Source organism: Raphanus sativus, chromosome 2 (assembly GCF_000801105.2).
Source record: "Raphanus sativus cultivar WK10039 chromosome 2, ASM80110v3, whole genome shotgun sequence".
NCBI classification, from domain to species: Eukaryota; Viridiplantae; Streptophyta; class Magnoliopsida; order Brassicales; family Brassicaceae; genus Raphanus; species Raphanus sativus.
The window spans coordinates 34422147-34437292 of NC_079512.1; the positions used below are offsets into that span (position 1 = coordinate 34422147).

Below are 15146 nucleotides of genomic sequence, written 5' to 3' on the forward strand. Positions count from 1 at the left end.
AATCAAAATGAGCTATTTCTATAAGATTTTCTGGGTTTAAATTTATTTTAACTTTAACTAAAACTAGGAAATTTCATTGTAATTTTGCTATTTTTTCTGTTATTGATAGTTTAATAAATATATTTGTAATATAAGTAGTTAAAAGATTATCACGTAATAAATGTAACATTTATTTTAAGTGAATCGATAGTTTTAAAATTAATTAATTAATTTTTAATATATATGTCAAATTATTATGATTAACAAACTGATGAAATAATTTCTAATACGGAAGTTAGCCTGTTGTGATAACAAAATGATTAAGTAGTATAGTTTTCATTCAAAAAATTTGAGTAGTAAAGCTTAAAAAATCAAATTTTCGTTAGTGATATAAAAATTACTAGGTTTGAATTTAATGTAGTAAAATTATTAGTTTTAAAATTAATCTTAAAAAAACTATTTCGATAATTAATATATTTTTAACTTTTATTTTTATTATGTAGTATTTTTTTTCTTGCATTCATCAATTATAGTCAAATCGCACATAAAATAGGCAAATATCTTGATATATATATCGAGATATTTGAATTATAAGCTAAGATATAATATATTATGGAAATATGGAAGACTTTTTCATTAAAGTGGAATGTCAATCTATAGAAAGAAAGAATATATATCAAGCACAAACATATCAAGCACAAAAATATATTGTTTCCTTAATCCATGGAAACAAAGAATATATATCAAGCACAAACATATCAAGCACAAAATTATATTGTTTCCTTAATCCATAGTGTTTCCTTGCTAATTGTTTGTTTCAACATGGGTGTTTTATTTGGGCTTGTGCATGGGCTTTATTTGGGCTTGTGTATTGGCTTTAGAGGATACCTTACTAACGGTACTAGCTCGTGGACCACTTGGCAAGGCAACGACCCGTCGTGGACAGTTTCACTGTTATTCATACATTGGAACTAGTTTCGTATATGAAATTATTCAATCTGGAAGATCATACAACGGCTTGAAATTTCATTGCTTGGGGGAACTCGGATCATGTCTTTGTCCTGCACCTGAGCTTCTTCAATGGAACTAATCGAATTAAGGAGATGAAGAAACACTTTGCAGTAACATATTGATGTTTCTTGTTTAAAAAAGAACAGCATTTTTACAACACATTCTTGGAACTCAAAACAGGTGTCACATACAAATATATATATATGGTGGTTATAATATTTTCAAATCAAGATCAGCTCTCGCTCTGCATTAGAGAGAGAGAGAGAGAGAGAAGAATCATATAGAACAAGGTCTCATTCCATTCCTAACCTAAGAACAATCCATTACTTTCGCTTCCTTTTGTCTTCTAAGGACCAGACTGTATTCTCCCTATGTTATGCGGATACGGGTAAGAAGAATGGTTCAAGGACGAGATGTCCCCGTTTTGAGTCTCGTTCTGAGTTTCTCTCGGGGCATACTGATGGACACCGCTGCTTAAGCTAGCATAGTAGGATGACACGGGAGCAGCATGAACAAACCTGAAACCCACTCCATTTGGGTGAGTTTGGTTGATTAGTTGTTGTTGATTCTGTTGCTGACGCTCGTTGGAAGCGTGGTCAGGTCCATCAGACGAGATTCCAACACCAAGATTGAGGCTGATGGAGTCTGTTTCACCTGGTCTGAACCGAGGCTGGTTGTCATGATTGCTGCTAGACTTCGAAGTGGGGACATCGTGATTGTGTTTGCCTTCGTATGTTGTTATTACAGCTTTTGGATCATGCGATGCCCTCTCCACGTGTTTCCTCACTGGGCATCCAGGAGCTGTGCACTTGTAATAGCTCCTACAAAAAAGCCAAAGGAATCAACACTTTATGCACAAACCAAAACAACTAGCCTTTTGAAGGCAAAGACTAAACTGTTCTAGCTATCATCTTGAACTGCAAGTTTTGCTTGTGTATGTTCACTTGAGGAGAAAGCGTACGAACCTGGGATTTGGGTTTCCCCTAACGACCTTCTGCCCATACTTACGCCACCTGTAACCATCATCAAGTATGTCAACCTCACTCAGAGTTTGAACAACAACACGAGGCTCCCGGATAGGTTTCACAAGTGGAGTTATTTCCATGGTCCCATCCAACCTCCTGCATAAAGTTAGAAGAGAAAGTGATGATCACATCAAATCACTGTTTCTAAAACAATCACCTGAATCCTTATATTCTAATACCTCCGTTTTGTATATGGATCATCTTCATCCTGGTCATCTTTATTCTTGTTTGACACTGCAGCATCTCCACCATCGTCAGTTGTAGGCGGTACTTCAGGGTTACCAGTTTGCTCAATGGCTTGTGACAAGTTATAGACGCCAGATACCTTCTCTGTATGCAAGAATAAAGAGAGTAGAATGAACAGATGAAGTTTACAGGTTTGTCATGAATCTTCTTCTCTCAAAGTTTTAGATAAAGTTACCATCTATGCCACAGTCATTGGAGGATACTACTTACCTACTCTTTCTTCTTGTGCTGCAGGCACACCAAAACCACCAGAGTTTCGTCGACCGGGTTGAGGTTTAGGATGGTCATGTGTACCCTTGTAAATGATATCTGTGATCTGGCCATCATAAGACCTTTCAAATAATTTTTTCACTTCACAGTTAGGATGTGTACATTTATAATAGCTCCGGGGGAACTCACTCCCTTTGACATGCTTTTGACCATACTTTCTCCAGTTGTAACCATCATCTGCCAAAACTGATGGCGTGCTTCCCCTGGGGTCATTCTGGACTGACTCGTCTTGCTCAGATCCTACAGGAATATCTGAGCTCGTTCCTGTAGTCTGACTAGGAGGAGTTGGCCGGCTTAGCTCACTTGAGGTAACTGCAGCCTCACTGAACGAAGAAGGTGAGTGTGAGGAGGATCCATAGCCCTGGAATGCTGGCTCAATTTTATGCTTGTCAAGCTCTGCATAAACCTTGATACCAATAAAAACATTTAGACAAAGTCCACCACGGAACTGTATATACAAAGGTACTTAAGAAACTGCAAAGCTTGTGGATATAAGGTTTCTTGTGATGTTAACATTCTAAGCAAAACAAAAAAAAGAAAAAAAAATCACTTGTTTGGACAATACCATAGTGGATGCAGGAGGTCTGAACTCAAATTCAGTAGACTTTTGCTCGGGGAAGGTGCTGTCCTGATGGAATGGCCTTCCTGTATAAGAGATTGAGCTAACGTGTACTGGTCGTGGCTTGAACAAAGAACCAGTAGTAGGGGAAGGTTCAGGCTGAAAATTGAAGAAAGATTCACTTTTAGGTTTGAGCATAACTTAACTTAAACGCCATAATAACGAGACACCAACAGAATCATTCAATACCTCTAATATAAGCAAATGATATTCATATTCAGCTAACAGAGAAAAGAATTAACAAATAATGGAAAAAAAAAAAATGAGCGGCATTGTAAGATGGACAATGTGAAGGTAAAAAAGAAAAGATGAAGAGAAAGAGGATATATAAAGAAATGAATGATATGAAAAAGGGTGTTATTCGAGAGAACAATAATCTGAAGGGACAGTAATGCAGAGAGTATAAGGTAACGTGAAGAATGAGAATCTTCTGTGAACGTAAGCAAAAGATAGATCATAGTTTTAAAAAGCACTTTGTGGGAATGATTGATTATAAGAAACAAAAAAAATTGGAAACGATGATGCCATTTCTTAGTGAGCAAAGCAAAACAGGAAGAGCATCTTCAGAACCAAATTTAAGAAACCGCAACCACCACTAAGCAAGCACTACTAGAAGAAGAATCGTAAAGCTCCACTTAAACCACAAACAATGAACAGTGATCCGAATCAGAATCTGAAGCAACGACAAAACCCAAAAACAAGTGGAACACTAAGAGAAAACAAAACTATATGTTTTCTTTTGTTTGGTAGCTACGAGAAAAACCTACTGAATCCAATTCCAAACTTAAAAAAAAAAAATGTAACATCCAATTTCACAAAAAAAATATAATAATTGAGGTCATTAAAATGCAATCAGAAAACCTAATTTCTCAATCGAAACAACAACCAAAGGTGAAAAGAAGTGACATTTCCACAAGAGAAGTAGAGAAAGAGTTAGCTAAGTGGTTAACCTTGATGTTGGAGATGAAAACGGGAGATTCCAAAAAGGAAGTGGGACTCAACCCAGGAGGAATCGTTATGTTGTCGGTAGACCTCGAGATCGGAAGCTTAGCCGGTGACATCAGCTTATACCTCGCACCTCCACCACCATTCCTTCCTCCTCCAGCTGAATCGTGCCTTGCCGTGGGATCTACCGGAAAGTCCTTCCTGTCATTATTAACTTGAGGGTTCATTTATCTAGCAGAAAGGAAGGATTTTTTTTCTTGGACAGAAGAAAGAGAAGCTTGGCTATGTCGGATTCATGGCGTTTTGATATTTTCTCTCTAAAAGCTTGTGTTTACTGAAAGATTTTGTAAGAAAGATATCGACTTTCCGACCACTCTCTCATCAATTCATTGTTTTTGCCTTTTTAATATATTTCTTTTCTCTTCTTTTTGTTTTGTTTTGTTTTTTAATCTCCTTTTATTTTACTTTATCAATTTCTTTTTCATATTAATTTGGAAACAAACAAGGAAATTAACGTTTGAATTTATTCAAAAAAAAAAAAACTTGATCCAATATCACCTTTTGACAGTAGAGAGTAAAAATAACGTATTCTTATTCGACGATTCGTCACAATTTTCAAATCATAAATTGTGGATAGTCTCCCTTATTTCTCGAGGTTTATTGGGCTAATGGCCACTATAACTAATACGGTCGATAATATCTTAAAGGTCATCTAGATCATGGCCCATTTGTAACATGAGTAGTTAGTCCTCGACGAACACTATGATTAACTCATTAGCATAGCCCATTTGTAAGTTACGACTATAGTGAAACACAGTTGACAATCCAATTTTATGTGGGAAGTTGGAACAAATAATATAACATCTTCCTTTTTTGAGAAATAATAATACAATTATTTAATTATGTCCAGAGACCTTTTAAGGAGTGATATCTTTCAAAAATAAATGATGAATATCTATTGTTTTCAATTTTACAACGGTAAACATTTTAAATGTCAATAATGGTCGCGACATATGACTGCATAGTCATGTAAAAACTGTTATGAGATAAACTCAATGTTTTTTTTCCCCAAATTGAAATTCATTCATTCATACGATAGTTTCATACATAAACTGGCAGATAAAAGATATCTCCAGAGCAAGAGCCCAAAAGACAGGCAGCTAAAATCCACACCGGGGCCACTTTGGATCACCACTTTGACAAGGCAAAAGAACTACAATGCGCACAACGACTCCATAAACTTAGAAACAACAACTACACAAGAGCACACAACATGAGCACACGACAATTCAATGCAAAAAACCTCTAAGCGGTGGATAAAACAATCTGGATAACTCGATGCTGCCCACAGCACGCCATACAAAGCATTCACTTGAACAACACCGTAGTGCATTCTCAACTGGGATCTATCGCTGCCGCCTATGACCTGCCGAACAATACCATCCCCACTCGTGACTAAAACCAAGACTTCACAACCCGACTAGAAAGATCGCTTCATGATCTGAGCATCTCTCGGATACGGCTTGAACGCACTCTCTGACGTTCGCTTTGCACCTAGATAGAAAGAAGTCCACCAACACCGTCACACAACCAAGCTTCGCCGCTCAAAGCCCAAAACCAGAATAAACAATCGTGCACCTAAACGACGAAAGATCATTGAATCCACCATAACTCAAGATAATTTTGCAACTGAAAGAGTCAATACACTAACTCCCGATATGAACTGAAACCCAAGAACATGAAACTCCCAAACTTACACTACCTAGCTGAAACCCACCCACATCTTAAAACAGCAAGGTTCAAACGAACTACCGAGCCGACAAGAAACACAAAGACACGCTGTCACTGTCGATCTCCAACAAAAAAGGAACAGAAGATAAAGAGCACGAAGAGATGTCAAAAGGTCAAAATCAGCGGCCAAAAATTACTACAGGACCAAAACGACCAAACCCTAGGTTAAAAACCCAGATCTGAAATCGAAAAGGACCAGAGTTCCAAATCACAACCTTGCCGTACTAGATCTGAACCCAGACTCCAAATCGACTCCGAAGACACCAAGAGATATCACCGGCGCTCAACTCTTTCCACCCTTCCTCACTTTGGATCACGATTGAAAATACTTACCCATAAGAAACTACACACAGCAAACAAAGCAATCTAGAGGAATACACTCCTCTCACAGCGCCGTGGAGACCGCCGGAGAGGATGAAACCCACGACCTTTTCTTTTTTTTTGTCGCCTCTCTGTTTTTTTTTTTTTTTTTTTGAGAGATAAACTCAATGTTTTCAACATGTAAATTGATATAGTGATATTACCTTTTCAAGCTCAAGCTGTCTACAGTATAGGTTCTGTCTTCTCTGCCCAATAATTTTATAGAATTACCACCAGATTTATTATGATGGTTATGTGTATGCGTTGATGTTCTTGTATTCCTAATTTGAAATATGATGGGGAAAATATTTTACCGTGTCATTGATGTCAGTAAAAACTGACTCTAGACCATAAAAATATTATAATTCAAAGCCTAAACTCTTCTTAGTTAAAAGATTAATACTTCTATAGATTTTTTTTTTTTGTTATTTTAATGTATACAACATATATAATATACCCATATAACAGAAGATTTGTCCATATTGGAAAAGATCAAATGTCAATAGAACAGAATATTAAAATAAGTAACATTGCAGAAAATAGTATTTTATTTTATGGCAGTTGTAGAGCATTTGATTCTTCATTTGCAATACTAAAAGCAAGATACCCAATCAAGTACCTAATATATTCACGTTTCTTGAATAATCATATATTCATTATATGTCAATGTAGACGTAACAAATGGAATTTCATTCAGTTCAAAAAAGGGGATTTATTACATAATTTCTTAAACCAAATTCTGACAAGAAGTTTACAGATAAGTTTTTTCTTCTTTTTGGTCATCCATAGCTACGTTTTATTCAGAATGGTAAAGGTCTTTTTACAGGCAAGAATGTGCTGTGATTTTTGCTAATACAAATATGTCTAGTGTATATGTATAGTATGTGTTGTGGAAAAAGATGATACATGGTATATATATTTATAATATTATATATATTTCTATAATATTATTTAAAAAATCAATTTTATATGTGTCATGTTCATGTTAATTCTCATGATGGTTAATTACAAAGATAACACTAATAAAAAAAGATATTATTTAGATTGCCAATAATAGTAATTATTCATGTTTCCTTTTTTTAATAAAATTGCGATTATTTTTTTAATTTTAAAATTTTCTTTTTGACTAAAGCGCATAAATAATAAAAGGAAAGGTTTATAAAATATGAACATAGATTCTTTTATAAAACCATATTTAGTTCTATTTTTCTTTATGCTTCCTAAAACAACAATAATAAAAACATCTATAGTTTATATATATAACATAACTTTACAAAAATTGAAGAAAAATAATAGTCAAGACATTCTTTTCAAAATTATAATATTTTTATTATAAATATATTTTTGATCGATGTTCAAAAACTATATTTTCTGTTCAAATAATTAATAACAAATAATTTTAAACAGCATAAATGATAATCTAATATATTATTTTCAAAAATGAAAATAAATTATGATTTTTTAAAACCAAATAAATATTTAAAATGCGAGGCTGCAAGAAGACAAACAATATTTCTATTATAAATATATTTTGATTAAATGAATAGAATTTTTATAAAAAAAATCATCAACACTTTAATTTTTTAATTTTATTGAAAAAAACATATATCAAAAAATTATACATAATCTTATAAAATATATTTATCATCCTAAGATAAAATTTAAAAAAAATCTAATTAACAAGATGTTCTTACTTTTGTCTAATTGTAATCAAAACAACTGTGATTCACTTCAAAAAATATACAATCCAATATACTAAAATACAAACAACCGATCATTTTTTAATCTGAACAATCAAATCAACCAATTATTGTGAGTGCTTATGGATTTTTATAGTACCACAAGTTGCATTTATTAATACCACTCTGATTTAATATCTATGTTTCCTATTTTTCTAAAACAATATATACAAATTTATACAAGAATTTTGAAATATATTAAAAATATAAGAGGATAAATTGAACTACATAAAGTTAAGAAAACAATAATCTAGTTTTAACATAGTAAAAATCCTTGTAATTTAAAATAATTGATATAATTCAACATATAAAAAAATTGAAATACTACAAAATGTTATATGTAAAAAAACATATCTAATTAAGATATGAACATAATTATACATAAGATTTTTATTATACATATAAATTAAAACTTATAAATAAACGAAAAATTATATTTATGAATTATTTTTTCAGCATTTATGAATTATTATAATTTAGTTATTACGTAAATGTTCGTATTTGTGCATAACTAAGTGAGAATCACCTAGTTTTATATTATATGTACTATATGTATATGTATGTATATATACTGGGTGTAAATTTTAGTTTGTATATGACAATTTACCCAACATGACAATTCACCCAACTAATAAATATCAATTTCGCCTCTAAAGTGTGTTTCATTAATAAGTGAGTACGTGAAAGTATTATATGCATAAAGTCTCAGCATGATTTGTTTCTTACGCAAGGAATAATGTGTGGATGTTGTGGAAAACATGTGCATATTTTTATGTTAACATTGTTTTTTCTTATTGTGTTGTATTTAAAAAGCTTTTGATGGGTTAAAGAAACAATATTTTTTGTTGATCTTACCATTAAAAAGAAAAGCTGATTTACTTCATTTGTCATTTGACATAATTTTTGTACTTCAGAATTGTTTTTGTATATCTACTAATACACTAATACACAACTCTTGAATTTATTTTATTTTTTTCTGAGAGACTCCACAACTGAATTAAATAGTGTATTAGCAAATCGACCCAAAAACAAAATGTAAAACTATGACTTGGTTGTTTCTCACAAATGTATTGTTAGAGGAGAATCTATACTATTAAAGCAGGATTCTATTGGTTTTTTTACTAAAAATACCACTTTTTTTAATACCATTGCATATTTCATTAAGTGCAATCAAATAATATTAATAACACATCTATATTGGGTCATTTTTTGTAAAATCCAGCATATTGTCCACATCATCTCTTTTGGGCCATTTGGGCCGATTAACAAATCAGATTCAGTTTTTATTTTTTTCGGATTGGGTTAGAGTTGGATCTTTCTGGATCCGGGTGGGTTTGGTTCTCATGCATAAGAACCTGAAAATAACCAAATAACCAAAATATCTAAAACGGGTTCGGTTATTTATACTCAGAATAACCAAAGTATCCGATTCGATTCAAATTTTTGTATCCAAATTACTCAAAAGTAACCGAAAGTAACCAAAAATATCCATTCTATACAGTTTTTTTGGGTAAACTTTTATCCAAACTATCATATTTTATCCAAAAATACTCAAAAGTACTAAAAATAACTACTATAGTTAACTTATGATATTAATTTAAAATATTAAAATAATTATATATAATTATAACATATATTTTTAGATATATATTCACATTTCGGGTATCTTCGGGTACTCATTTGGTTCTTGGTTCGGATCGGGTTTGGATCGGTTCTTCGGATATAGCAATTTAGAATTCATTCGGATATTTACCCCGGGTCTGATCGGTTTCGGTAGCCTGATTTTTTGGTCGGTTTTGGGTTGGTTCTTCGGGTCCGGATATTGTGATCAGGCCTATACTCATTTAAAATGAAACACGATAAAAAAGATAAAAAACTTAAGTCTTTTATAAAAAAACAAATATATGAAAATATGATATTTATTAAATATTTGTCAATTTAAAAAAAAATAAAGGAAAATAAACCCGCGCTTTAAAAGCGCGGATCAAATCTAGTATAAATTTTAAAACTAAAGAAGCTAGCATTATTTAAAGCGCGGGTCAAATCTAGTATAAATTTTAAAACTAAAGAAGCTAGCATCATCTGGCTTCTATAAAAATAAATTATTGCATACCAAATGCAAATCTCAAATCTTTCCCTCTATTATTATATGTGACTGTTGTTTCCTCTCTCTTTTATTATAAGTAGATAAAATTAAGAAATCTTTACAGAAAAATAGATTAAAAGGAAATCTTTTTTAATAAGATTGAGAGAGAGGGAGGCCATCTCGATAAGAGAGGAACCCAATCGAGAGAGAGAGAGAGAGACAGAGAGAGAATGGGATGTCTTGTAGAATGAACAAAACATCCTCTGTTTCTCTTGTCTTTGTCCCTTTTCCTAGATCTTAAGGTTTTCCATATTTTGTAAATCATCTGGGTCCTCTCTCCAAAAATGGTGAATTTCATCATCCACATATTTTAATTTTAAATTTTTTTTTTCAAATCTAACGTTTTTTCTTTTCTTCTTTTCTGTCGCTGTCCATTTGCCGTTTTTTCATCCTATTAAATGTCTGTTTCATTCATCTGTAGTTCTTTTGTCTGAAAATTTATATTGTTCTTTGTTTTGATTGGATGCTTCGTTGATCCATTGTCAGATTTGAAGATACTCAATTCCGATTTGACCGGGGACTTGGATTCTGTTTTCAGACAAAAAAAAAAGAAAGTAGATTTTCATGTTTCTCTTACCGTTTGAAGTTTCAGTTTTCTATCTTTAGATGTCTCAACAATCTATGTAGATAATTGTCTTTATGATCAGATGAAACTCATCACAAACCGCATAGCTTTAAGCTCTTTAAATCTCACACACGATCGTCATTAAGATTCGCTCAAACATTTTCAAACTGATCCGTGTTTTACAAGATTGGCTTCATCGAGAATTTTGAGATCGCGTTTGTCTTTTTTTTTTTTTGCAGGAGCAAAAGATGGAATCTGCATCGGATCTGGGGAAGCTATTCGTCGGCGGGATCTCGTGGGACACAGATGAAGAACGACTCGGAGAGTATTTTAGCAAGTACGGAGATTTAGTCGAGTCTGTGATCATGAGAGACCGCGCCACGGGACGTGCACGTGGCTTTGGTTTCATCGTCTTTGCAGATCCTTCTGTCGCTGAGAGAGTCATCATGGATAAACACACCATCGATGGCCGCACGGTTTATTAATTAAATCTTTTCCTCCTAAAAATTCAAAAAGATCCTTTCACTGATGTGTCTTTGAGCAATGGATTTCATGCTTGTGCAGGTCGAGGCGAAGAAAGCTGTTCCACGGGATGATCATCAGCAAGTGCTGAAACGGCACGCTAGTCCGATGCACCTTATCTCACCTAGTCACGGTGGGAGAACAAAGAAGATCTTCGTTGGTGGTTTACCATCGAGCATCACCGAGGCCGAGTTCAAGAGCTACTTTGATCAGTTTGGTACGATCGCTGATGTTGTGGTGATGTATGATCACAACACACAGAGGCCACGAGGGTTTGGCTTCATCACTTTTGATTCGGAAGAGTCTGTGGATATGGTTCTTCACAAGACCTTCCACGAGGTTAACGGCAAAATGGTTGAGGTTAAAAGAGCAGTGCCAAGGGAGCAGCCTTCCTCAGCGTCTGTTAACCGAAGCCCGGTGATTGGGTTTGGTGGTAATAACTATGGAGTAGTCTCTTCTAATAGGTCATCTGGTGATAGCTACTTCAGTAGTTTTGCTCCTGGCCGGTTTAGTCCTATTGGTAGCGGTAGAAATGATTTCTCTAACTTTGGTCTTGGCTTGAATCAAGAACTGAGTTTGAATGGAGACACACTTGGGTATAGCCGGATCCCTGGTGGGCAATACTTCAACAACGCTTCACCAAACCGTTACAACTCTCCAATTGGATTCAACAGAGGCGACTCTGCTTACAACCCCAGCAATAGAGACTTGTGGGGAAACAGTCCAGGCCTGAACTTGGGTGTCTCCGTTGGTAACAGCAACGGAGGAAACTGGGGGCTTTCTGATACTAATGGCTATGGGAGAAACTTTGGGACGGGCTCTGGACTTTCTGCGTTATCATTCTCTGGTAACAACAACAACAACAACACAAACGGTTTTGATGGGTCTATAGGGGAGTTGTACAGAGGCAGCTCGGTTTATAGCGACTCAACGTGGCAGCAGATGTTGCCTCATCAGTCTTCTAATGAGTTAGAGGGCTTGTCTCGCTCTTATGGGTTTGGCATTGGCAATGTAGGCTCAGAACCATCTGGTAATGCCTCTGAGGGTTACCCTGGAAGCTACAGTGTTGGAGGAAATAGACAAACAAATAGAGGTACTTGTCTTTAAAGGCCTTTAGCTTTGTTGATATCTTCTGATGCTTTTCGATTCTCTAGTTGAGTATATAACTGAGTTTAACATTTTTTAGGTATTGAAGCATAGAGAAAAATCAATGAAGAAAGTGATACTTGTAGATCAAGAAACAAGCAGAGTTGTAATTTAGTATCATCAAAAGTAGAGAAAGAGATACCAACTTTCTTCGTCACAGTGAGTTTCTGTTTTTTTTTTTTTTTTTTTAATTCTTCTGTATCTAATTCTTACATAAAGATAAAGATCAGATAAGTAGCTGCAAAGATGCAAAGATGGGATGACTAAAAGAATTGGTTTCTTCGTTTGTCTCCATAGTAATAACTAGAGATCGTTAATTCTCGATCACTATATTTCTTTAGGTTTTCACTTCTTCTTCCTTCAAGATTCTTGATGTTGTGTGCTCTGTTTGTAACTCTAATTGTTACCTTTTTTTTTCCTTTGGTATAAACTTTGGATTTGAATTGTTGATGAGAATTTTATATTAGTGTGAGAGGAAACATTGTCCAAAAATGATTATATGTATTTTGTTGCATTTGATATTATCCTTTTTTTGTTTTTACTTGATTTGATTTGTTATTTTCAAGTTATAAGACTGGTTCAGCGCATATAATTCATATTTTATGTGAAAAATGTAAAGCTGGTCAGTGTTTAGAAAATGCATTTTTCACAGATCTAAGAGGGTGCTAACATCTTGGTATGGTTTACAAATAAAGTACTATAGTTTGCCAGCCAAACTTGTTGAACACGTAAGGTCTAAGAAAGATTCCATCCCCATATGTTTTTCTTAAATACTCTTTACTTGAGCCAAGTTACTATCATGTTGTAAAGGTTGGAAACATTCATTGCATTGCATGCATTGATTCATCTTTTACTTTGTTTTTTCAGCCTTAAGATGGCTATTAACAGGCAGCATAAAACAATTTGAACCAAGTTATGACAGAAAAATAGTAGGTTTACATTTTAGACCATTATAATATATACATAATTGAGCCCAAGCCCAATTCTCAGCCACTATGAAGAAAACGCCATCGTTTACTGTGCAAGCAAAGCAGTCTGTCATCTTCTGTGTAAGAAATATCTTATCTTAGGTACAGACCGGACAGTATCTTCAGACTTCAACTTCTCTTAGCTATGTCGGCCGATGATTCTTCAAATGTTACAGATATCGACGGGAAGCTAGAGTTCAATTCGAACGTTAACTCTGACGGTGACGATGCAGCCGATAATGATTCCTCAAAGGCATTCACTATTCCTGCTCCCGCCGTTTGTCTTGTTCGGTTTGCTGGAGATGCAGCTGGTGGTGCCGTCATGGGCTCTATCTTTGGATATGGTGCCTCTTCTTTATTTCTCTTTTGTTTCTTGTTTGACTTGTTTTATCTGCTGTTACTTTACTCAGTGAACTGAGATTTACTCTGTTCTTGGGTAACATGATTCTAGAAGCAGAATTAGCTTGGTTTTGGCTGAAGAGTCTGTTAGTGTATATGATTGGCTGCTGAAACTTTTAGTTTGAGTTTATTGAACTCTCAAGCATTTGTCTCACTATACAAGTTCGGGTTCAGGTTCAGGATTGTTCAAGAAGAAAGGCTTTAAAGGATCATTTGCAGATGCAGGGCAGTCTGCAAAGGTAACGAAGTTTACATATATGCTTTATTGTTAGCAGTTAAACTGAGTCATTTGCAATTTTCTTGTTTCAAGACTTTTGCTGTTTTGTCCGGAGTACACAGTTTGGTTGTTTGCCTTCTGAAACAACTCAGAGGGAAAGATGACGGTGCGGCTCTTTCAAATTACACATGCCTACTTTTAGTTTTACATCAACTTGTAATGTCTCTCTTACTTAATAAATTTCATCTGCAGCCATTAATGTTGGAGTTGCTGGGTGCTGCACCGGTCTTGCTCTTAGTTTCCCTGGTAAATCAAACCGATTATCGTGTTTTCTACTTTTGGTTAGCATCATAAAGACGGATTAGTCACACATAAAAGGCTAGCTAACCAGATATATCCTTAATATGGTCAGGTGCTCCACAAGCTCTTCTACAGAGTTGCCTCACTTTTGGGGCTTTCTCTTTTATCCTTGAGGGACTAAACAAAAGACAAACAGCTACCAAAACGGAGACTTGGGAGATCATCAACGTCCTTTACCACTCTCCCTGGCTCTCCCGATCCATGAAGAAATCAGAGGAGCCTTCTCTTCTTTCTGCAAGTCCTTAGCTAAACCCAAGAAGATCTAGTTTCCCATGATTCTCCTTTTCTAGTGCCTTAGGTTCTCTCTGTAGATTGTTTGTTAATCATTCCCTGCTTTTGTTCTACTTTGTGAGAGAATGTTTTATGAATTGAAAAGGTTAATTGATGTACTCTGTGTATCGTTTGCTCCATAAATACGATCTTTTTGTTTTGTTCCAAGGTTGGAGATGGTGAAGGTAAGATTACAAGAAAATACTAAAAAAGAAATTGGAACTGTTATTATGCTGACATAATCTGAATCTTGAGAAGTCACTTGCCTTGTTTCTGCCTGATGCGTTCTTTGACGAAATCATTACGGGCTTTAGTACGAGCTTGCTGAGGAGCAACGTTGAGATACGAAAGATGGATTCCAACGGCGAAAAGAGCTGCCCCTGATGCAAAAAACGCCACCGTCATCGCCAGTTTTCTCGGTGATGATGGATAGCAAAACGACATTCTCTCAAATGCAGCTAATCAAACTCTTCGTTTTTGCTACAAATATTCAAAGGTTTATGAATTAGTGAAAGGAATACATACTAATGAATCGAGATGAAAATGATCGTGAAAAGAACATTCAAGC

General features: G+C 34.7%; 2 protein-coding genes and 1 pseudogene across 2 annotated transcripts; 2 read left to right on the plus strand and 1 right to left on the minus strand.

The window, feature by feature from the left end:
* Positions 1 to 1094: 1094 nt before the first annotated feature.
* Positions 1095 to 4498, minus strand: LOC130508059 (probable WRKY transcription factor 20). The gene is made up of 6 exons (XM_057003250.1): positions 4101 to 4498; positions 3097 to 3249; positions 2472 to 2937; positions 2195 to 2345; positions 1956 to 2111; positions 1095 to 1811 (listed from the first exon to the last, which is right to left on the minus strand). The coding sequence occupies exons 1-6, from the start codon at positions 4320 to 4322 to the stop codon at positions 1337 to 1339; spliced, it is 1623 nt and encodes a 540-aa protein (XP_056859230.1). The 5' UTR covers positions 4323 to 4498; the 3' UTR covers positions 1095 to 1336.
* Positions 4499 to 10181: 5683 nt separating this feature from the next.
* LOC130494704 (heterogeneous nuclear ribonucleoprotein 1-like) lies at positions 10182 to 12812 on the plus strand. The gene is made up of 4 exons (XM_057003269.1): positions 10182 to 10418; positions 10936 to 11172; positions 11261 to 12311; positions 12405 to 12812. Exons 1-4 carry the CDS (start codon positions 10416 to 10418, stop codon positions 12416 to 12418), a joined length of 1305 nt encoding a protein of 434 aa, XP_056859249.1. The 5' UTR covers positions 10182 to 10415; the 3' UTR covers positions 12419 to 12812.
* A 573-nt stretch (positions 12813 to 13385) lies between these two features.
* On the plus strand, positions 13386 to 14746 carry LOC108828040 (chloroplastic import inner membrane translocase subunit TIM22-2-like; annotated as a pseudogene).
* Positions 14747 to 15146: the final 400 nt, after the last annotated feature.